This window comes from Calypte anna, chromosome 1 (genome assembly GCF_003957555.1).
Source record: "Calypte anna isolate BGI_N300 chromosome 1, bCalAnn1_v1.p, whole genome shotgun sequence".
Taxonomy (NCBI): domain Eukaryota; kingdom Metazoa; phylum Chordata; class Aves; order Apodiformes; family Trochilidae; genus Calypte; species Calypte anna.
The window spans coordinates 84,542,554-84,566,489 of record NC_044244.1 but is presented as its reverse complement, the minus strand read 5'-3'; the positions used below and the strand labels follow the sequence as shown (position 1 = coordinate 84,566,489).

Sequence of the window (23,936 nt, the reverse complement as noted above, 5' to 3'; positions counted from 1 at the left end):
AGAAGGGAGTGTGGGGGTGGGGGAAAACCGAAGCGAAGTGAAGCGGGGGGTCATGCCGGCGAGGCGGCGGGCGGGGGCGCGCGCGGCGTGAGGTGAGGGGTCACGGGGGCGGGGCTGGCGGGCGGAGGCCCATGTGGAGCGGCCGCGGGAGCGGGAGGAGGCCGAACCGCTTACGCTGCCTCGGCCGAGGAAGGGGAGGCCGGAGCCGCACCCGCACCGCTGAGCCCTGCACGCAGCTAACGCGGACGCCGCCGGCGGCCAGGCCGCGGCCGCACCATGAAGGGGTGAGTGCGGACCTAGGCGGGTTCGGTTCGGTTCGGCCCGACCTGGCCGTGACAGGGCAGCGGCGCCCGTCCGTGCCCTCATCGGCCTCGCCGCTTCGCTCGCTTCAGGAGGTGTGAAGAGCGGAGTGAAGCGGGACGGGCCCGGGCGGCGCGGCCCAGGCGCGGCGGCTGAGCGCGGGGCGGGCGGGCGGCGCCGCGTCTCGGCGGGAGGCGGAGGGGCCCGAGCGGTGCCGCCGCCCCCGCTGCCTTCGGCAGCCGCCGTCGCCCTAGGGCTGGCGGGGTGCGGGGGAGGGCTCGCTGGGTCTCTCCCGCTCTTTCAGAGAGCGGCTGCGGGGGTCGCCGCCGGAGTCTGGTGTCGGGGAAGCGCCTTTCAGGGGAGGAAACCCCGGCGGTCTCCGCTGCTCGGTGGTGCCCCTGCAGCTGAGCAGGAGTTCCTGCGGGAGCTTCTCTCGCCCTGAAATTTACTCCGCTGCCGGAGCGAAAACTCTCTCCGTGCTCAGCCCTGCCCCGCGGTGCCGGCGGGACGCAGCAGCTCGTTGTGGCCCTGGAGCGATTTCGGCCGGCGGGCTCTTGTCTCCGTCCGTAAGAGGAAGGGAGAAGGCAGTCGGCGGCAGGGGAGGATGCGGGTTGTTGGTCTTTAGTGCTTGTTTGTCGGCAGCGAAAAAGCGCTGTTGGGTCCCTGCGAATCAAGCTGCCGTCCTCGGACGAGTGGTTTTGCAGCGCTATTGTTTGTGACATCCTCTGAGCCTTTCTGGGGGTTCAAGTCTCCTAAGTGTTTCTCTGCGTGGAGGCTGCACAGCGTGGATGGATGGAAGCAAGCCGTGTTTTGTGTCGGGTTTCTGTAAGCACGTTTCTTTGGGCCTGGCTGCACCCCTTGGTGGCTATTGAAAGCCTGACAGATGTGGTCAGCCGAACCACTTGACTTCCTGCGCGGTGGAGGCAGCGAGGTGCTGAGGCTGGTCAGGAGACTTGGAGGCCTTTAGAGTCACAGCTCTGCTCTGCTCTGGTGGCAGGTGACCTGCCTGACCTTGCACGGGTCGCTTCGGGACAGGTTTTTCAGTGTTGGTTAAATCACCTGAAGTTTATCGATTTTGGCGTCACCTGTGCTCCACAAGACCTGATCCTCATTGCTTTCGGTTCTTCATAGGCACGAAGAAGTTTTCCACAGCTGTTTCTCAGAGGAGCATTACACCAGTCCCCTTGAAACTGGTGTTATGCAATGCTGGGTATTATTATTCCAGTTTGGCAGCTTAAGGCAGGGTGAATGGGAGCTGAAGCACTTAAGCTTTTACTAAGAGATGGTAAGGGGTTTAGCTTAGTAGTAGTTGGGGTGAGGTCACACCACAGGACTGCTTGATGATAGATCCTTAGCTGTTCCACAGCTGCAGACACTTTGAGGGGGCTGGCAGGTATCTGTAGTAAGAGGTTCAGCTGTGATTGCAAATAAACTGACTTTCAGCTGACATTAAATAGGTGTGCTGGGGATCTCTCTTATTTTCCTGTACCACCTTAGATGAAACAGTGCATCCTCCCTCTTACTCATCTTATAAGGAAGGTGACAGATCTTGCAGGGAGAGCAGCAGCAGTGATCAGCCAAGACAAAGTGGCAGATGACTTGGTCATTTGTTCAGCAGTGCTTCTGCCAAAACGGGGTTTCTTCTTATGTTCTGTTGACTGTTCTGCTACTTTCTTCAGCTTAGTCCCACTCTTGCCATATGCCACCCGTGAGCTGAAGGATGTGGTTCCTGTGCTCTGGATGCATGAGGTGGTAAGCTGCCCTGGATTGTCAGGCCAGAGCTGTGGAGGTCTCCTGGCAAGTCACAGCCAGGGCTGTCTGCTGTGCTGTGGCACTCTCCAGAGGGTTAAGCCCTTGCTTTGCTTGCAGTGCTCATGGGTTCTCATTTTAGGGAGCTTTTTACTTTCTGTAACTTTTTCCTTTTTTTAAGCAAAGACCTATGGAGAAAAAATTTCACATACCCCTCTTAATGCCTCCAGAGAACCATATTTTATTTCTATTCATGTACTTCCACTTACAGGCAACTTTATCCACTGATTTAACTTCAGAACTGATCTCTTTAGGTTCTGTGCTTGTGTATTTCTCTTTTTTTCTTTTTCTGGTACTTCATCTCTTTGAAGAGCTGCAGGTTCCATGTCTTGTCAAAACACCGCACAGCAAGTTCTTGTGCAAAATAATATCTTCATATTGAATCCAGGTGTTCTCTAAAAATTCAGATTGAGGCCAATATAGGCCAATAGAACTCAAATTGAAAAATAACCCAATAATGAGAGAATCAAAGAACTAGGCGAAGATTTCAGAAGGCATATATTATGCTACGTAGTGGTATTCTGGAACAAAACTGGATTGTTAGTCAATGTCCAAACATCAGAGAAGATCCCTAAAAAAAAAAACAAGTACTGTCAAAAGATAGATCCAAAAATAGATCTAAACTTCAGCTCCCAACATACAGAAACAAATGTGGTGTTTGAAGGTGTCTGATCTGTCTTCAGTATGGAATCCAAAACTGTGAATCAGTTCTTTTGAACAAACTGACTCCATCTGAGAGTACTTTTTCTGGGAGTGTATGCATTGTGTAGTAACCTGCACCACAAAGTGCAGAGATGATTTTGTGAGCGCTAGGACCCATAATATCATCTGTAATTATGAACAGTATACTTGGGCAGAGAAAGAATTAAAAAAGAAACTAGCATCTTCACAGATGTTTTAAAACTTAAGATCAAAACCAGATTGTGTAGCCAATGTGTGCTGCTTGTAGCTTTCTTCCTTAGTTGTCTGAATTCAAAGTAGCACATAGCAATGTGTTAATAATGCATAGGGGGTTGTAGTGTCTCTGTCATCAGGCTTTTTGAGATTAGGTGACTTCTTTTGCAGAGTACCTCAAGCTTCAGAGTGAAAGTTGGTTGGTTTTTTTTTTCTGCTTGTAATTTTTTTTATTTTATCATACTTGATGTGTTAAACACCAGCTTCTTAACATGTAATTGCTATTACTTTCCACCTACTTTTGTGATACTTAGCTTTATCTTCTCTTTAGCTTTATCTTCTTTATTCTCATTTTCTGAGACTGTTTTCCCTTCTTTTTAAATGTGAGTCCAAAAGCTGAGGCAGTTCACTGTTCTGTTAGTGAACTTCACAACTCACTAGAGATTTTTTTTTTTTTTCATTTATTGTGTTCCTAAATGTTGCTGTTACCAGTTTCTGGAATTTGAAATGCATTTTAGAACTGGATTTGCACAAGGCCAAGTGAGAGGGACTGAGATTCCTCTGAATGTAGTTGTTAGCCTGTTTTTGTAGAGCAGATGCAAATAATGCTCCCTGCACTTCACGGCTTTTGCAGTGTTGATTCAGTTGATGCTCAGTGTTTTTGCATTTTTCTTACAGTTGTTAGGCTACTGATGTTAAGGAAAGAAAACGGAAAATCTTGCACTTGTTTTTGAGTGTTTGCTGGTCGCTTGATGTCTTACAGTAAGGGTTCTTTCCTAACCTGTTTCAGCACAGAAGGAACCTGTGAGAATAAGTCATCCGGCCTTTCCCTGCTGCCCTTACCTAAAAACCACATTACACAAGGGATGTAATGCAGGGCGTGCATGCTTCATTGTATGCTCGTACCTGCTACGTGACCGGGAGTGTCAGCTCGTGTGTGGAACATGTAGTGCACATTCCAAGCAGGGAGCAGGGTCTGGTGCCTGTGCATATGTGGGGATTTTTTAAATCACATTGACCAAACCCCTCTCCCGTTTTGATGGGAAACACTGGTGGGATTGTCATGTGGCAGCACAGGATGAGAGCCATGGGATGAAAAACTGATTGAGACAGAGAACAGAGTGCCATGTGTTGTACACTGTATTAGAAAGTAAAAAGTGTGATGCTTTTCTGTAGAAGTCCCCAGAGGAGGCTGTCTCTGAACTTGTACATGTGGCAGTTCAGTCCTATGCTCTGCAGTTTCCAGGAGTCCTTAAGGGCTGGGGAGGAGCCCTTCAGACTAGATGCTACACAACAGGTACCTGCTGCCACAGAGAACTAAATAACCCTAAGGCTTTGCAAGCCAGTGCTGTTGTGGCTACCTCTGTAGGAGAGGCAACACAGTTGGGGAATACTGAGCATAACAGAACAATGGAATATTTAAAGTCTGGTGAATCTTTATGGGTATACTCTGGTAATCTCTGCTTGTTTTGTCTGGATTTACAGAGTAAACCCTTCCAGGTCCTGAAGCTGTGGTTCTCAATAGAACAGGGAGGTGTGTTTTGGTTTGTTTTTTTTTTTTCCTCTTCTGAGTTAGTATTACAGAGTTCGTGCAGAACTGCTGTTTCCATCCGCAAGGCACAGTGCTGAGCTTAACGCATATGGGAGGAAGTTCCAAGTTTATGAGAAAACTGCTGACTTGTCATATATACTGGAGGCAGGAAAAAAAGGTAATTGAGCCTGAAAATCATTGTTTGGTTTTAGGATTTTTTTGAACCTAGAAATGCCTGAGCATGAGCTATACTTTCTGAATTTAATTTGATGAATGGTGAATTTAGTCCTTGCCTTATATGCATGCTTACAAGGGGGTTTAATATCTTCTAAATTAGTTTATAAAAACTCAGTGTAGTTTATTATAGGTATTTTAGCCTGATCTATAATCCTTACCACTTTGAGCTTAATTCCATAACCAGATTTAGACATTCTATGAATGAGGAAGGGTAGGAAGGATAGGAAAGTAGCATAAGAACTGTAGCCATATTGAAGCATTTTAGAACCCAGTTTTAGCTTTTGAGTGATGTTTGACCATTGAGTTCTTTCTACAGGCATATGTGTCTTACAGTGTACAGGTTGGCTTGCTACGTTAGGGAAAAAATATAGCAATCTACATTGCTGTGAAAAATCTCATGTCTTGAGTTAATCATCAAATGCCACAGACTCTGCTGCCATCTCCTGAGTACAAGAGAAATGATGCATGCTCCTTTGCCACACTAAATCTCTTCTAAAATGGGGAATAGTGGGTGATGGTTGAGCCAGAAAAATTTTTATCTAAGTAGCAAGAATTCAGAGTTTGAAGACCCCTGCCCATTTGGCAAGTGTTAGAAGCGTTCAGACCAATAGTCTGAGAAGGCACTAGATTTTCGCGCCAGGGGGAGGAAAGGAAAAAGTTAGATCTTTCTTTGGGAATTGATAAGAGAGAAGTACAGTACCTCTTGGCATCACTTCTACTGTGAGGCAGACAATGTCAGGATTGCTTTCACTTTTCTACTGAGAGGGGAAGGGAAGAAGTGACCTATGTGAGAGCAGCAAAAGTTTGTCAGGAGAGAGATTTGAGGGGAGGAAGCATAGGGAGTGGGGAAAGAGGAGCAATGTAAGCACGAAAAAATTGCTGCTTTTATGGAGACTTGAGGACCTGAGAGTGGAGGTGTGCAGCATTGAAATAGGGTAACTGTATTTGTGTAAAAGCACATCAAATTAATTCATTACGGGAAGGAAAGGAAACAAAGCTTTATAGAAAACGGAGCCGGAACTATTTCTACAATGCTGTCACTAGGTAAGATTAAAATATTTTTAATTTTCATGAGGGCAGAGTAATATTTTTTTTAATTACTTTTTAAATTTGAAACTGCCCTGCTGCATGGTAAGATCTTGATGCATGAAGTGTTTCCTGAGCTCACTTGGCCTTCCTCCTCCCTCTCCTCATTCTTTTCCAGGTTCCATGTGTTTTTCGGCCCTTAGCAGACTAGAATCTTTATCCCTGAAAAAACGTCCCATTTCCACCATCTGTCCATTGTATTCCCTTGAGTATGAGGTGAGACCCAGAGCAGCAATGTGAGGCTTGTGAAAGTTTTCTCTACATGGCACTTGGTTTTTATTCTCAGTAAAAATCACAAATTACATTGAAAACTGCAAATTAAATGAGATTTGTTTGAGTTTTAATAAGTAGCTCTTTAGCACAAATTTTCATTTGAGAACAGTTCATTCTTATTCAAAACTGGGAAAAGGCAAGGGTAGAGAAACAGCTTTTTGTGCTTGGTGAGTTAGATGTTTGCAATTATCATTGCCTTAGAAGTATTTGAAGGTAGCACATTCTGTTGTGATAGCACATTCTGTTAATTTTTCAGAGGATGTTCCTTGTATAATGCATTATTTGAACACTTAACAACAACTCTAGTACTGATCTCTGAAGTATAGGCAGGAGACCCATAATGACCTGCCTTTTTAACTTTGCTGATGTAATGGACACGGGTATTTTTGAAGAAGAGTGTTTTGGTGATTTATAAAAATAGTTTCTGTGAGGCAGATGAAGATCTGTCTCCTGTTAGTCAATTTTACAATTACCTGTTGCAAAAGTACCACTGAGCTGTATAGATTTATGTAAATAAGGCACTTCTTGAACCCAGTATTACTTCTGGTTTTGAATTTGAAGGTAAGCCTCTGCTCTCACTTGAAAATTGTCAGGTGCTTCATGAGCATTAATTAGGGAAGGTTGGTGATCTCCTGGGAGGCAAATAAGGGTTATAATTGTTGTATCTTGGGGCACTGAGGAAAGGGCAGTAACTTGTAAGATGTCTTAGGGTATTGATAATGGAGAAACAAAGCTAATTTTGAACCAAGTTGTTTCAAACTGGCAGGATATTTCTGTTTTGCAGTCATAGTTCAAAATCTGAATGTTCTGGTGAACTTACTTGACTAATGATAAGTGGTTAGACCAGCAATGGAGAGTTAGGATTTCTGGCAGCTCTTTATCAGCTGTAGGATCACAGGCAAGTTGTTTCCTCTTTCACCTAACTTTGATGCACCTGAGATAAGCAACTCTTTTATATTAGCTTTTGTATTACACTTTATAGGCTTTTACCTCATGAGGTGCTCTGAAGCAGCAAAGGGTTACGGGCTACTTTTCTGTATGGCTGCTTTTCTGTTCTAAACCAATGACATTTATTTATAATGCCAGCTGGGCATTCCTGCTCATTGTATACAATTGCAGAATTAGATAGCTTTTAATTATTTTGGGAGAATTTATTTTTGTTTGACACTTGCTGAAGTGACCTCACTGTCTCCATTGCGCTTGCTTAATCAGCTGAGATGCTTAATTCTTTAGGTTGTCTTTTTTGTCTTTTTTTTTTTTTTTTTTTTTCTTTTGAGATCAGAGGTGAGTCCAGATTTCAGGTCTCGTTCAACTCTTGAAGAACAGGTTTCTACTGGGAAGATTGTTAGGCTGTTATGGCTTCTTGCATGTAAAGACCACATGAACTTCATGTGGTTTAACAAGGTCAAGTGCAAGGTCCTGCGCTTGGGTCAGGTAAACTCCCAGTATCAATACAGGCTGAGGGATGATGTGATAGAGGGCAGTCCCACAGAAAGGGACTTGAGGGGTACTGTTGGGTGAAAAGCTGGACACAAGCCAACAATGTGCACTTGAAGCACAGGGCCAGTTGTGTCCTGTGCAGCAATAAAAGAAATGTGGCCAGGAGATCAAGAGAGGAAATTCTGCCTCTCTGCTCTGGTGAGGTCTCAACTAGGGTACTGTGTCCAGCTCTGGAGCTCTCAACAAAGGAACGACATGAACCTGTTGGAGGGGGTCCAGAGGAGGGCCACGAAGGTAATGAGAGGGGTGGAGCACCTCTCCTATGAAGAAAGGCTGAGAGACTGGGGAGACTTTATCGCAGTCTTCCAGTACCTGAAGGGAATCTACAAAAAAGCTACAGGAAAGAGGAACATTTTTTACAAGTGTGTGTAGTGGTAGAACAAGGGGCATTGGTCTTAAACTAGAGCAGGATAGATTTAGATGGGATATTAGGAAGAAATTATTTACTATGAGGGTGGTGAAACACTGGAACAAGTTGTTCAGAGAGGCAGTGGAGCTCCATCCCTGGAGCCATTCAAGGTCAGGCTTGATGGGGCTCTGAGCAACCTGATTGAGTTAAATGTATCCCTGCTCGCTGTTGGGGGGGTTGAACTCGGTGACCTTTAAAGGTCTTTTGCAACCAATCACATTTTATGTTTCCAAGACTGGCCAGTCTTTCGTACAATGGTTCTGTTTTCTAGTTTGAATATAATGAAGAAGCCTCAATTGTAATGCCCTCTGTATTTTATTTCATCATAAAGGAGAGAGGTGAAGAGGGTCTAAAGTATGTCTTGGAGAATTATGTCCCATTCCAGTGAAACCTGCTTATGCTGAGATCCATTTGAATCACAAGTCCTGAGTGAAGTCTTCTATTAATTCTGATTCTATAATTTCTTATTATTCTTCTGTACATCACTCTGCCCTTCTACGATCCAGTATAAAGCTAGGGTAACTTCTAGCAGTGTATCAGGTGTTGTGCAAATACATGCTTTTGGTAATCAGTGTGCTAAAGATCATGGAGGCTCAGAAGCAAATTGGTAAGACTTTTTGTATCCTATGGTTGTAATTATCCTTCTGGTTTCTTGACAAGTGAAGCAGAGTAGATTTAAAGCCCACAGGTCTTCTAGATAATTGAAAACATACCAGTCTGCCCACAAGAACTAGAGTAACTTGTGTGCCTAGCAAGGCAGCTCATCTGTTCAAAAACAAAACAAAAAACCCCCACAAAACTACAACAAAAAAACCTAAAAAACCCTCACCTAAATTGCTAGAGTGGCTCTTTTGGTTTTGGAGTTGAATGTAAGGAAAGCCACACCCTTCAGGTCTGTAGCTTTCATAGCTCTGGTTTGGTTTTATGAGTGGATTATCCTGTCTAGACTCCTGCTTTGACTTGGAAGCCAAAGTAGAAGCAATAAAGCTAGTTGGCTGCTTAGCAGGTGACAAACCTTCTCTAAAGTCCTCTAATTTGTTAGGACCCTTTTCTCCCCTGTACTCAATCTCCTGACTGTTTGACAGTACCTCAGTAAGTTTTAAGAGTTGCAGATCCAGCTCTGCTAAATTTAGCATGCCAGATGCCTTCAATAAGCCTGAGCCCAGCTATCAGTTACACACAGATCTGTTTCAGTCAGGCTCATCCCTCTGGGGAGAGACTTGCACTATTTAAAGTTGAATGAGACTGAGATTCTTACAGCATTAAGACACTCGGAATTCCCCCTTCTTCTCCCTGATGGTGTTTCTAAACTAGTGTTCAACACTTGCTGTTCCCTGGGACTGAATTTGTTTCCTCTCGAACTGTAACTCTGGAAATTGGCTTCATCTTGAGCAATCATTCTGGATAGCAGTTTTCCCTTGCTGTATGGTTGAGAGGCAAAAGGCAGGCAGCCTCAGCATAAGCAAACACTAATGAGTCATTTAGCCTGCATTACTTCCAGTCTGAGTTTAAGACACTGTAGGGAAAAAAAATGTTCAAATTCTAGTCTAGTCTAGGCTGCAGATAGAGGACTGCAGCAGCAGTAGGACTGACTGGGTTGCACTTTGTCCTACAGAAAGTGTGAGGCTTTTCCTACTGAGTGCTTGAAGTCTCCAGCAGCACTGGCCTGCGAAAGTAGAAGGGTTAATGCTGGTGCTGTGGGCATGCATCCAGTTTCAGTAGCTGCTGCATGTCACCTCACTGAACTCCTGCTTCCATCTGGATTTTGTGGATCACTCTTCACTTCCACTCTTTAAAGCACTGGGCAGCATTGGAGTGCCTTTTTGATGAACCTTATGCACCAGAAACCTGATTCCTCTCTGTAGTGAAGTCTGTTTTTTCCTTGGTAACCAAGTCATGGTGTGTTGCAGTTGTGAGAAATGCAAATACAGTCTTAGAATATGTCAGGAGAATGTTTCTGGTAGAAATGGGAAAAAGCTTACTACCATTGTACAAGGCAATAGTAAGTATTTGGGGTGCTGTAAGCAGTTTTGGCAAGATATGTTTGAGGAAAATTAATTGTAATCTGAGGGAATGGAAAGAAGAGACAGTATGACAAAAGCAAGAATTAAGAGCCAGTCATAAAAGAGGACTGGAGCCTGGCTTTAATTACAAAAATCCAAGTATAAAGACGTCATGATAGCTCTTGGATAAGACGTAGGATAAGGTTATATTGGTGCCCGTCAGTAACTGCACAAGTTAATGACCCACAAGATACAGCATATGGGTTGAATTTAAGCATATATAGGATGAAAATCAGAAGAAAGCCTAGCTGAAAATAATGGTATCTTGGGAACAGCTTTGCAGAGGAAGATGTTCCAGTGGCTTCAGAGGGCTGGTACTCCTCTAGGAAAGAGTATGGATCTTTAGAGCATTATATTTAAGGAGAGACCTAATGTGATGAGCCAATAGTCCCTCTTTCTTCCATATTAAAAACAGTTGCTTGGGATGGGGTGGCTGACTTCATCCAAAAGCTTTGATACCTAAGATGAGTACAGCTGACAGCATGCTTCATGGAGTGCTGCTTGAGATTCAGGAAGCCACTAATAAGTGTGTATCTTGGGGGTATTATTGGAATAATAGAAAAAAATAATCTGTTAAGAAAGGGCATGTTCCTTCTGGCTGCTTCAGGATCTTTACACATTCTCATGGCACATACCTCATATTCTAGTTTGAGCTCATGATTTAATTTGTTTTTTTTTCAAGAGCAGAGAATAGGTATTTCTGGTACAGTCTATACTGTGCAGGAATGCACAGGACTGGCCTAATCAGGCCTTACGCAATATAGTAAACTTATGTTACTGATTTGTCTGAGAGGTAACTTGAAGAAGCAGGTCTACTTGTAAATAGCTATTTAAAACACAAGTAAAAAAAAACTCCAAAGCTATTTAGATTACTCCAGTGAAAACAAAGGAGTGATCATTTTGTGTCCTTTGTTACAGGTGCTTTGTATTGGATCTTTTGAGGCTAGGGTAGTTTTAAGTCTTTAGATTCAAAGTGCATGTTGGTAAATTATAAGGTGTAGAACAAAATCATCTAGAGGCTGAACAATCCTTGTGCTTCTCTTGCACAGTACTTCCACTTTAAACTGGGGTAAGCTGGTTCTTCTGCCCAAGAACCAACCAGTTCTGCCTCTGGCATTTTTTTTTCTTTATGCTGGTGGAACAGTGGAACAGTTGTGTGGTGAACTCAATCAGGGGGATGTTAGGTTAGTTTTAGTTGAGGTTGGTTCACCACATTGTTGGGCAAATGTTTGTGCCAGTAAAAGGATGGAAATAAGTGGCTCAGGGACAGCAAGGCTGCTGCTTCTAGCAACAGTGCCAGCCTTCTGTATTTTTATGCAAGGCCATAGTGGCACTTCAGTGGTGCTGTCCTCAGGCAAAGTGATAATCTCTCACGATATGGGTCTTCCCTTTCCTTGTCATCGATTAGTTTACCAACTAAATGTTTTTGTGTGCAATAGATGTGGTGCTGGTCTAATCAGGTAGTGCTATGCATGAAAGTATTTTATGGTTTGAGTACGTACTGTTTTAAGCAGACATATTTAGCATATCGATTCATGCCTCCTTCAGTGTTTCTCAAACTTTTTTCATATTATCCTTCAGGATAAATTACTGGTGTTGGTGCAGCTCTTGAGCAAGGAGGAACAGCAGAGGAGGCAGGCAGTGGGAAATGGCAGGAGGAAGCAATGAATGTGGCAAGTGATGAGAGATAGGGGTGGAGCTCAAGGGCTATAGGAGATCTGTCAACAGCACCTTTTAGCCACCTACTACTGGAACTTGTTTCTCTGGCCTTATGCCAGTCTCAGAGGTTATGTCTTGGCTCAGCAGTTATGAGCAGCCTTAGACTCTGCTTCTGCACTTATTTATTTATTCCCTGCCTGCAGTCTTCTTGGTGAAGGTCTGTCTTCTCACCATGGTCTCCTTCACAGCCATCTTGTTCTGGCTGCTCCTGCCAATAGATCTTTGTCTTGTTGCACTGTCTGTCATCAGAAATGTTCCGCAGTTACCATCTTCTAATGGCTGATTTCTTGCTTCATTGGTAACTAATACATTTTAAAATAATATTAGGAAGTACACTACCTGGTAATAGTCTGTCAGATTTTTGCTCAAGTATAAAGAACTTGTTCTGTAACAACATCACTGAGAGTTCTTAAGAGTTCATGCTCGTCTTACTGATCTACTGAAGCTTAGATCTACTGATACCAAAAAACAATATCAGCAAAGTTAATACAGTATTAGATCTTTTGTACAAGAGGCCTAGGCTTTCAAGGAACAGGGCGTGAATGTGAGGTTTTTCCTCTTTCCTTACTTGACCTACTCTATAGCTAATCTGATCTAACTGGGCAGGTGAGACGTGTTCCCTTTGGTTTCCACTCTGATGCAGAATGCAGCAAAAGAGCTGCTGGGTCTTCTCTTCATTCCTAGTATGAGAGTACTGAGGTGCTCTACTCCAGCAAAACTCTCTCCCAGACACAACACCTGGGAACCCCCATGCCACACTTTTATTCCTACCATTTGTGTGGAAAAGGTAGCAGCATTGCTGGCTGGGATTAGAAAAGGGCAGAACTTGTCTTCTGTGTGCCTGAAGAAGAAACCCTGCCATTCTAGACTGAAGGCTGAACAACACTCTAAGCTGGACATACAACAAGTATTACAGTCACCCCACAGTCTAATAATTTTGGCATGCTGCTTTATCAAGGAAATAATTCTGTGGTGTGAGGAGATAATCCCTACTAGCTCAGTACTTTATGTTGGAACATAATTATCATAGGGACTTGCACAATTGGTGATACACGAGGAAATAAACATTAATTTAGAAATTAATATTTACTTATTTAGTAAGCCAGAAGATGCAGAATGCTGAAAAGCAAAGAGCCGGTGACAGTAGGACTCACAGAAATGAGACGATGCAGGCTGTTTCTGCACAATGTATGGCTTGGGAGTCAGCAAAGTTCAGTATGTAAATGGCATCCTTTCATTCTGTGTTGTAACTGGAGCATATTAATCTGATGGTGAATTACAAAATTACCAATAATCCACTAGTTAATCCTAAGTGGTTCTCTAAAATGTAGGCCCTACTTACACATTTTTTAGCTTCTGTAGGGCTTGCTGGGGAGATGTCTGATCTATGTCATACCAGAGAGTGGTCAATGGTGATCCTTGATACCTGTGCAGAACTGAAGACTCTCTCCTTTTCTTTTACAGCGAAGAATAAAGTCAGTGTGAAGTCAAGCTATATTTATTGAAGTAAATGCTGAAGGCTTCATTCCTGTAGCTTTTTCTGATAGCTCTGCAGGCTGCAGTACAATGCCTAGAAACAATTATATACTTACCACCCGTCATTTGGTAGCAACAACTAAAACTGGTATGATATCTGGAGTATTAATCATTTAAGGGGGTTTTATGTTTAATTAAGGTCAGGTAAGCAGGGAGAGATTATACTCCACATTGTTTGGTACAGTTCTTGAAGAAAAAAGTTGGTGGTTATTATCTTTGTTTCACTGATTATTTAAATTAATCTGGGCTGTGTCCTGGGCATCAACCTACTTGGAAAAACGAGCTGTCCAGGCACAACAGGCAATGGGGATGGAAAGTAGCTACTGCATATTACTAGAATGAGCTTTGAAGCCTGGCATACAAAGACCTTAGAAAGCTGCCTTTTTGAAAACAGAATTTTAATTACTTTTTTTTTTAAAGACAAACAGTATCTTTACCAGTGTTTGGGCAGAAAATTTGATTGCCTGTGTATGTGTTCAGTAAAACAAGGCTGAGATAAACCTGAAAGTGTGTGTTTCTAACTTGGGATGCATTGGCTTTGCACCTGCTTTCATATTCTAGTGAGCATTTGTGAAAACATTTTTATTACTGTAGCTTTTTTTTTCCCTGTAGTCCTTGTTCAAACTGTCTACCTGAACCCAAGAAATTGGTTTGAGGTTCCAAATGAAAAGCTAATACAGTGGGGTTTGGTGGGTTTTTGTTTGGTTGGTTTGGGTTTTTGGTTGTTTTTTAACTTGCCTCTGGATATGTAGTATTTCTGTCAGGAAGTTAGTGTTAGAAAAGGGAGAAGCTTGATCTATTTGTTTTCAGTATGATTTAGTGCATTACTGGTATTTGAAGGTTGTGATTCTGCTCCCAGCAGGAAGAATTACTTCAGTGATGACCATAATAGTTGCAAGTATCACCTTGACAGTGGCATGCTTGCATATTAACCACCTTAGTATGAGTTTGCTGCCCATGGCATTGTTGCTTTTTAGAGAACTATGTCTATTAATATAGACTTCGTCTTTGTCTGAGCATAAGCTTTATGCTGGTAGGTATTAAAATTAGGTCTATCTAAAGTACAGATAAGGTCTTAATTTTCTGAGTCTCTGTTCTGTTCTGCTGTCCCGCTCATCTTTTTCTTTTTTTTAAAAAAATAAGTTCCCTTGTCATCTTGATCATCAGTTTCAGAAATTAGTAGGATAAACTTAAAGCTAATATTCCTATTCCTGTGTTCTGTCTATTGCTCAATACAACCACGTGTATACTATGGTATATCAGTGTTAATTGCATCTTGAGAAACTTCTGACGGCGTAATAACAACTGAAATTGGGGTTGGGAGTTAAACTGACCACCAACAGAAGACTTAATTTTATGGGTTGAACACTGCAGTTCAAATATGTATTCAACTGATTATTAGGTGGGACAGTTCTCTAAGTGTGAATAAAATAATTAAATTTTGGTGTCCTTAGAAATTTTGCTGTGTGTCAGACGTTAAGCATGTTTTGATTTGTTCCAGTAGCCGGATCGAGCTGGGAGATGTGACGCCACACAACATTAAGCAGCTGAAGAGGCTAAACCAGGTCATTTTTCCTGTCAGCTACAATGACAAGTTCTACAAGGATGTACTGGAGGTTGGCGAGCTAGCCAAATTAGGTACAAATGTTCTTGCCAGTAATTGTGGGCTGTGGCGGCAGAAGTGCTTGTTGTTGCTGTCCATAATGGTTTTGAATAGCAGACCCTTGTATTTATTGTTTTACATAATGAAAAATAACTGTTTTGTGAACCTCAAAAAGCCACAGTCCCAGCCTCAGAGGGTTTGTGTCCTGAATAGATTCTGTTTTACTGGGAATAAGCATGTTTTCTGTTACAGCAGAGAACTTGAGGGATGTGCTCTGCCAACTTACCACCCGTGTCATTGCTAGTTGGTCTGAACTGTAACAAGCCAGCCACTGTGTCAGATCACCATCAGCAACTTCACTGTTAGCCACAATCTGATGTTACTGTGATGGGAAGATTAACAAGAGGGAAGGAAGGGAAGGATACAGGGTGTAAATGAAGAAGCTGTATGTAGTTTGAGGCTTTGACTGATAACACTTTGTTTCCCTCCCTGGCAGCCTATTTCAATGATATTGCAGTGGGAGCTGTGTGCTGTAGAGTAGATCACTCCCAGAACCAGAAGAGATTGTACATCATGACACTCGGATGCCTGGCACCCTACCGAAGGCTAGGAATAGGTAAGGATTTTCTTGTGTGTCTGAGTCATTGAAGAAACCAGATTGCTGTGCAACCTTCTAAAAGGCATTTCTTTTGAAGGGACTTGGGGGAAAGAATATGGTTTATGATGTGCTCTTTCTCTCCTGCCTTTCAGAAATGGACTCTTTGTAGAATTTTCAGGATTTCAGATTATTTTAATCTTAATCACATTATCATACTGTGATGTAAAAAGGCTTTTATAGATGGGGAAACTGCTACACAGAGACATGAAATAATTTGTAAGATGTATGCAGCCAGTATGCAAGTCATGTATAATTAGAACACAACACTCCTTCACTGGTTTATCTTCACTCTCCTAAATGTAGGGTTGTCTATACTGCATTTAGTTCTTTTCTCCATGTTGCAAATCCACAGGCTACATTAATCAAGACCTTACAGTAACCTTCTTGCTTGACAAACTGGAATGAAAAGATAACTTTATTTTAAATTAGTTTACTACATCTTAACTAGAAAACTTCTGAGGTGAGTTTGAGACCCTGATGTTAGTAATTAAATAATCTGATTTATATGTATGCTTCTGGTCTGTTGGGGCTTTTTAATACAAAGAAACAATTAAATTTTGTGAGCAGACAGGAAGATAGTGAAATACCTATGCGCCATGTCTTACTTGCCTTTCCAGTTTCTCACAAGCTGTCATTTTAGCTTACCTACAATTAATTTGCCTCTCCTCAAGAAAGCCATTAGCTAAATACAGACTTGATTGTGCACTTCTGGTTTTCTTAAGTATCTCTTTACCTTTCGGCAGGAACTAAAATGTTGAATCATGTCTTAAACATCTGTGAAAAAGATGGCACTTTCGACAACATCTATCTGTAAGTAAATCAGTTACTCATGCATTTTTTTGAGAGATGATAGAACCATATGTGGGAGCAAAGGGAGGGAGACCCAAGAGCATTTTTATGTATTTCAGTGCAGTCATAAAACTTACTTATAACTACTATCCAGAAAGCTGGGGGTCATAACTGGGGCATTTTATATGATACTGAGAAAACCAAAAGCTAGCCATCTGCAGGCAAGGGCTTCTGTAAATTTTCTGCAAAATTATGTTCTACTGCAGAATTACACTGTATGATTGGAAAAAAAAAAAGTGTTGTTTTTTTTTTTTTAACCATATGGTTTCATCCTCAAAATGGAAAATGCTGCAAGTCTTGCATGCAGCTTTGATGCATTTGCTATCCATCTTTCATGACTGTATGGTATAAGTTAGAACACCACATCAGAGGTGCTTGCAGGCACTCCAGATTCACATTCATTAGCAAGGCCCAACTGCTTATTCCCATTCTTGAACTCTGCCAGGTCAGCTCTTTGTGCAGCAATACTTTAAACTAGGTCAATGACCTGACTCAGCTGGGGAAGCTGTTCTTGGTTTTGTTTCTGGGTGGTGTTTTTTATTTTAATGTGTTTTGGGGTGGGGGGAGAGGCATATGTATGTGTGAGGGGTTTGGTAGTTTGTTGGTTTTTTGTTTGTTTGTTTGTTTTTTCAAATCAACTTCATGTTTGCATAAGCACTGTGCAGACATAGGAGCAAGCACTGGGGTAGAGGACAGGGCTTCTTCAGAGAGCACCGTCCTCCTCACAGATCCCCATGGATAAAGTCTGAAATTCATTCATGCCAAAGCTTTGCTTTCTTTTTACTGCTGTCTGCACATGTCCGCTTCTTCCTGTCCATTGGTGCCTGTGAAAATACCCAGTGAGCAGCTGCAGTTTTTGGGCAGATCACTTCTGAGCCAGTTTCTTCCTTGTCTATCACTGCCTGCTTGTACCAGTACAAGCACAGTGCATTGGGAGGGAGAGTCCCCACAGCATGCACAGTTTGGATGGACTGATGCTGCCATAGAGCTGCATTCTGAACTCTTGTTAGGAAAGTTGAAGATACTTAGTGAGAAGTGTTTCAGTACACTGGTACCACAGCCTGGAGGAGACTGAGAGGAGACCTCACTGTAGCTTACTGTTTCCTCACTAGGGAAGAGGGAAGAGCAGGTGCTGACCTCTTCTCTCTGGCAGCCAAGGATGGGACCTGAGGAATGGTAGGAAGATGTGCTGGGGGAAGTTGAGGTTAGAAATAAGGAAAAGGTTTTTCACTCAGAGGGTGGGTGAGGGATGGAACAAGATCCCCAGGGAAGTGGGGATCAGGAAGCCTGCCTGAGTTCAAGATGCATTTGGATGATGCTCTCAGGCACATGGTGTGATTCTTGAGGTGCCCCACACAGGGACAGGAGTTGGACTTGATGATCCTGCTGGGTCCCTTCCAACTCAGCTGATTCTGTGATTGACTATAACTGGAGTAACTTTCTCTTCAAGCTTAGTCCACCTTTGCCAAGGATGTGCAAAGTGTTCCAGGTCTTGTACTGTAGTAGCTTTGTGCCACCTCTGTAAGAGGAACAGGTGCTTTGAAGAGGAGTCTGATTAAAGCTGCTTTTGGCTTGTATTCCTGCTCTCCTGACTTTAAAGTGGTAATGAACTCTCTCAGATGCCTGCAGCTTGGCACAGTATGGTTTTGGGGGTTTTTTGCTTTTGTGTGTTTCTGTGTGCACAGTGAAGGAACTCTTTGCTGGCTTTAATTCAAAAAACCAAATCCTTCTTAATCCTTCTTTCCACTTCCCAGACCAGGATTCTGGGATGACAATAAATAGCCCCCAAAGTTGGGCGTAACAGAGTTCTTAATGGATTTTTCTACTATGTCTGTTGCTTGTACATCTCAACATTTTATGCAGCTTGGCACCCTATTTGATATCAGGGGTTAGATTTGTTGCTATTATTAAGTTCTTTTCCAGCTATTTAGTGTTTATTTGGCTTAACAAAAAGTTCTTTTATTTTGTTCTGCTCTGGCTTTCACAGTTGCTTTGGTTCTATGCTTATGCAGAATGTTGTCATGACAAAGTGATGCATGAGCTTCTGTGGTGTCCACTGTATTCTGGGAGTGTTTTGCAGAGACAAACATCTTTTTCTTTGTTTTGTTTTAGACAGAACTTATGCAATTAAATGTCCTAGTCACTTAGGATGAAGAACTGATGGCTGTTTGTTTTGGATGCCTTGATACTCTTGGAATATGCTAACAAGATCTGTAAAACTTTGATGGAATTGATAAAAGGGGAAATGACTTTAAGTCCATAGGGCTTCTTTGTTGTGCCACAGTTTTTTGTGAGGAGAGAGCTGGGGTAGCTATAAGTGAGGAGTTAAAATAATTTCAAACACCGCTGCTAGTTTTGTGTTGCAGCATGTAGAGATCATCACTCAGACAACTGTTTTGGTCTCCTGAGAAATGTCCCTATAGAAGTTAAAATTTGATCTGAGGTGAAACTTTGTTATATATTTCCACAAAATACCTGTTATTTACAGACTAATAAAAATTTGATTTTGATTAGTAATGCTTCAGAGTGTCTCTGCTATTTGTGTTCCTTAAAAGAGCTCTACTGAGTTCTACTCTCTACTGAGGGGAAACATTTGCCACTTCTCAGAATGATTGCCACAGGCCACCCAGGAGCTGTGTGTTAGCTTAGGATTGATTTGGGAAGACAAAAATTTGCAGCCCTGAATTTACACCATTATTCCTGTCTCTACAAAGCTTATTTTCTTACCTTGTCTTTAAGTGTTCTGAGTGTGGATGCAGAATACCGTAGCCCAGAAGGTTCTGACATCTTGCTATCCTCTTCTCTGTCCCAGGCATGTCCAGATCAGCAATGAGTCTGCAATTGACTTCTACAGAAAGTTTGGCTTTGAGATCATTGAGACGAAGAAAAACTACTACAAGAGGATAGAGCCCGCAGATGCTCATGTGCTGCAGAAAAACCTCAAAGCCTCTTGTCTTGGGCAGAATGCAGATGTGCAAAAGACCGACAACTGAACAAACCCCCAACGAACACTTTCTTGCACTTGCTTGTCGCCAAATAAGGAAAGAGAGGCCTCTTTTTTCTTTTCAGTTTTTTTTTGTTTAACTCCACCTCTTCATCATCCTCTTAGTTTTTTTCTTTTCTTGACCTCTCTCCAACAAAATGTAATGTTTCTTCCAGAGATTGTCCAATCATGTTTGGGGCTGTTTGGTTTTCTTTTGATTTCTCCTTTCTGTTTTGGTTTGGGTTTTGGTTTTTTTTTTTTGTTTTTTTGTTTTTTTGTTTTTTTTTTTTTTTTTTGGGGTGGGAAAAGTTGTGCAGATTTCTTAAGTTTGAGGTGTGGAGGGCTTGAGCAGGTTATCCTGATGACAAGTTTCCTTCAGAATTATCTCTTTCAGTAAGCAGAATGTAAATCCAATGTGGGGAAAAAAGGAAAAGCAATATCTTGTCCTTTGACTCCTACATTAATGTGTTTTTTATAACCTACAGGGTACTTTACTCCCCCCAATCTTTGAATGTTACTTCAGTACTTCCTGTTCTTCCTCTTAATTCCCCCTGCCACCTCAAAAAGTATGTTTAGTTCTTCCCAATATTTTTGAGTATGGCTTTATTCTCCATCTTCCCTGCTGAGAAGGGTGGGCTACTTTACCATACCTTTTCACTCTGCCTGGGCTGACCTTTTTGAATGCTTTTTTTTTTTTTTTTTTTTTTAAATACTCCTCACCCAAGCTGGTGCTACACTTCTTAACTGACTGAGAGGAGAGTTTAGAGTGGTCTTTGTTTTTTCTTGATTTAATTTACCCAAATCCCAGCAGACTTCTGCCAGAGTAAGAGCTAGATCTGGTGCTGGCAACCTTGTGAAAAATATAAATCCTGAGGCAAGACCCTTGCTTTAAAAAGGGGTGAAATGCTGTAGGACTCATCGAGTTATTTTTCTCAGTGTTGTTGGGATGGGAGAAGTGACTGTGACCATCTTACCAACTTTCATCCCATTAGGCACGCACTTGCCTCTAGGTAAATTTGTTAGAGCTACTAAATTTGTGGTGGCAAATTTGAGATGAGGCAAGGGTTGAGGAAACCAGGCAGCAAGGCTGAGAAGACAAATATGAATCTGACTAAGTGCATAGCTTTGCAGGGGTCTCCTGGATTTACTTGGGATTGGCTTGGCTTGCAGTGTTTGCTCCTTCGGGAGGAGGTGATTAGGAACTGCGCAGTTTGCTCCTTTGAAGATACTTTTCCCCTTTCTCCTTGTTCAGTGGTAATAATGCAGTTCTCTTGTGAGAGGGCGTTCATGGAGCACTGGAGAAAGCAGCATATATTAGAGCATTTTATGGTTTTGGAAAATAGGCTGACTGGCTTCTTCCTAGTACTGTAACCTTCAAGCTACAGTAAACTCTACTAAGCTCTGCTTTGCATCCTTTCATGCTTTGTTTGTGTGAATATCAGTGCTCCTTTCTATGCACTGTTGCCAGCAATTTTATGTATGCCAATACAAATACCAACTTGAGCTTGGACTCTTCTCCAGGCACCTGGGAAAGTGCACTGAGCTGAGACAACACCAACCTGTCCCATCCCCCCAAGTAGATGTTGAACTGCATTCCTTTCTTGCTCGTATTTTGAAGTTTAAATCCGTATCTTGAATTCATCCACTTTGAAAGCCTCCAACCTATGGTGCACATTGCAGCATACATCTGGTTAGTAGGTGCTGTCCAGTCATTCAAGGGTGACTTGGTAATCAAGGATTTCAAGATGGGAGCTGTGGTGAGGCAAGAGACTGCACCCCTCAGCGCACATTATGTGGTCTTTGATGCTTGAGGGGTGACTGTACAACCTGCTCCAGAATTACTCCTCTGTTCCCAGAGGTGTGTAGTGTTTGTTGGAGTGTATCTTGACAGGACCTGTGCTGGAAAACAGCTGCTCTGTTTGCTAGGCTTGCACTAATTGAGTCTTGGGGATGGGCAGGTCTCTTAACAACAAAAGCCCCTCTGCATGGCCCGAGCACCTGTGTTTGCAACACTTGGTGGCATGCTCTGGCTAGAAAGATGCAAACGGTTTCCTTGGCCAGAGGCAGCCTAGTTTTGACAAAAAGGTTATTTTAGTACTTCTAGGGCCTGCTTACACTGGTTCTGTTGGCAGTTCCAGCATCTTTCTAGCAGGGGATGTACTGAAGCACAATTAGCTTGTCAGATGCCAACATAGTTTCCCTGGCCATCTGTAGACCAAACCAAGAAGTATGTGGAGGGAGAGAGAAAGAATTGCATTTGAGGTTGTTTGTGCAGCACAGCTGTAACTCAGACCATAGCTGCCTCTGGTGCCAAGCAAAGTGCTCTTCATTCTTCTAGAACTAAGTGGTAAGTGTTTGGGTTGGGTAGATGGGTGTGGGGATATGAACTCTTAGGATTTGCTGTTGTCGTAGGCTTCCACAAATTGGTGTGTTTCACAGACAGTTTTCCTTCACGTTTAAAAGTACAAGTCTGATGTCTGAAATTATTTGGATTAACTTCTGTTTCTCTCTTTGCTTTGGGCTGCCATCATTCTATGAATGTATCCCTGAAAATAATTCTTAAAGCTCCTGTTCCACAGTGAACCTGCCTCATTGTAACTTCTGAAAAAAATGTTTGTAGGAAGTGGAAGAGAGAGTAACCACAAATCTAAGACTCCTTTTCCCAGGTAATTAATCCTGGAAAACAGTTGTTGAATCTTGAATACAAGGTTTAATCTAAATCTCATAGAAAGCTGTGTTCCCTGTACATGGATAAGGGCAAGTGAAGATCAGTAGTTCTGGATGACACACAGTTGTATTTTATTAGTAAATCAGTTGTATTGAGTGTGGGAGGAGAATGCCTCATCTGCATGCTGTTAACCCAGAGACACTGAAATTGTGTGAAATACGGGCTTAATGTAGAGAACTTCAGTTACTTTATTTGTTGTTGCAGCAGGACCTCCTTTTAGCTTGGAAGTAGCAACTGATGAATGACTAGATTTTTTTTTTTAAAGTTGGGAGTTTCAGTGGGGACAAAAAAACCACCAGCACCTCCTGTTCTGGATGAAGATCTAGCACGAAAAATGTATGCAACTAAAAGCTTTAGAGTGTAAATTGTGTATATACAAGTTATTCCTGAATCTCTGCAACTGGTTTTGTTATACATCAGTTGAAGTATGAAGATAGTATCTACAGAGACTCCTGCTAGAGGAAGCCATGGTACAGGGGAAGAAGAATCATCCAGGAGAGGTATCCCTCATTTTTGGGAGGGGAAAGGGAGAGATTTTATTTTGTGTATACAGAAACAGGCTTAGTTTACATGATGCAGCTAATGGTTAAACCTGCCAATTAAGTAGGACATACTGTTACAATGGAAACAAACTTATGTGATATTTTGTTAATTCTTGATGGTGCCCTGTGTCTAGTAAAAATTTGATCCCCCAAATTGTTTTATTCTCCCCCATGTTGTAATCCAGGGTCAGCTGCTATGCACAAAGTCTGTGTTTTGTAAAGTGTTTGCTGACTTGGATGTTTCTTTTGAATCTGCAACTGCTTCCTGATTAATTTGGCTAAGACCACCCCTGGTCTCCTGAGTTGAAATTTGGTCAGAGTTTTGCGGTATGCAGTTTACAGATGTACTCTCAATGTTACAAGTTAATTTGCAGGGGGAGCAAATTCTTTACAATAAGATGGTCCATTTTTAATCTATATCATTGCCCTCGTTGTACATCAGGAGCATGTTTTTGTTTTTCTCAAACTCTTTAGAAATACCGTTCAGAATAAACGTGCACTATTTGAGTTATGTCATTTATGACTTGTCATGTGCATTTTTTTACAGTCCAGCTGTTTTCCTTCAAAATAAGATACAGAATATTCGGATGCATTGTAAATGGTGTGATTGAAGATTTCTAGCATCAGCTGTGAGTTGGGCTTCTGTGATGAATGCCATGGGTGTCTGACAGCTGAGTGGAGTCTGGTGTTTTTGTTTCACATGAAGTTAGGAATCTTGTTTGAATCTTCTGCCGTCTGGAGTAGGGAGGGGAAGGAAGGAAGAGGAACATTTTTGCATTGACTAGTGTGCAAATTCCTCTGCTTTATCGGTAGATGGAGTCGCTGCATTCATTAGTGTAGCATGCAAAAAAAAAGCTCAGACTCTAACTTGACTGTGGCCTTGAGCTGCTGCTGCCAGCTATCTTCCCTGACCTCTGCTGGAGGGACCAGAACACAGCTGGAGATGAGCAACCAGGCGAGCAACCTACGTGAGTCTGGCCTCAGCAGCAGCTGCAGAAGCTGAAAGACTTTTGCTGTTATCCAAACCACTCAGCTTTTTGTGACCTCTGTCATGTTGATTTCCCTCCCCACCCTCATCCTAGTCGCATCTCAAACAGCCTGTACAGTTTTAGACAATTCAGTTACTCCCTTACAGGTAAACTGTCAGATGCCCTGGATCACATCTGCCCTTTCCCAAAGCTTTTACCTGGTTCTACAGGCAGTTCCATTCCCCTCA

General features: G+C 42.4%; 1 protein-coding gene across 3 annotated transcripts; it reads left to right on the top strand.

Moving 5' to 3' along the window:
* The first annotated feature begins 116 nt into the window (after nucleotides 1-116).
* On the top strand, nucleotides 117-23,240 carry NAA50 (N(alpha)-acetyltransferase 50, NatE catalytic subunit). 3 transcript variants are annotated; one of them, XM_030446039.1, is made up of 5 exons: nucleotides 117-284; nucleotides 14,862-14,995; nucleotides 15,457-15,576; nucleotides 16,362-16,428; nucleotides 19,280-23,240. In XM_030446039.1, exons 1-5 carry the CDS (start codon nucleotides 277-279, stop codon nucleotides 19,458-19,460), a joined length of 510 nt encoding a protein of 169 aa, XP_030301899.1. In that variant the 5' UTR covers nucleotides 117-276; the 3' UTR covers nucleotides 19,461-23,240. The 3 variants fall into 3 exon arrangements, with proteins under 3 accessions (XP_030301899.1, XP_030301893.1, XP_030301905.1); XM_030446033.1 differs by having other exon boundaries at nucleotides 14,859-14,995; XM_030446045.1 differs by lacking the exon at nucleotides 117-284 and adding an exon at nucleotides 6,018-6,073.
* Nucleotides 23,241-23,936: the final 696 nt, after the last annotated feature.

Coding starts and splice junctions, on each gene's coding strand:
- NAA50 (XM_030446033.1), top strand. Junction 14,996..15,456: donor TGGCGAGCTAGCCAAATTAG/GTACAAATGTTC, acceptor CCTCCCTGGCAG/CCTATTTCAATGATATTGCA. Junction 15,577..16,361: donor CTACCGAAGGCTAGGAATAG/GTAAGGATTTTC, acceptor ACCTTTCGGCAG/GAACTAAAATGTTGAATCAT.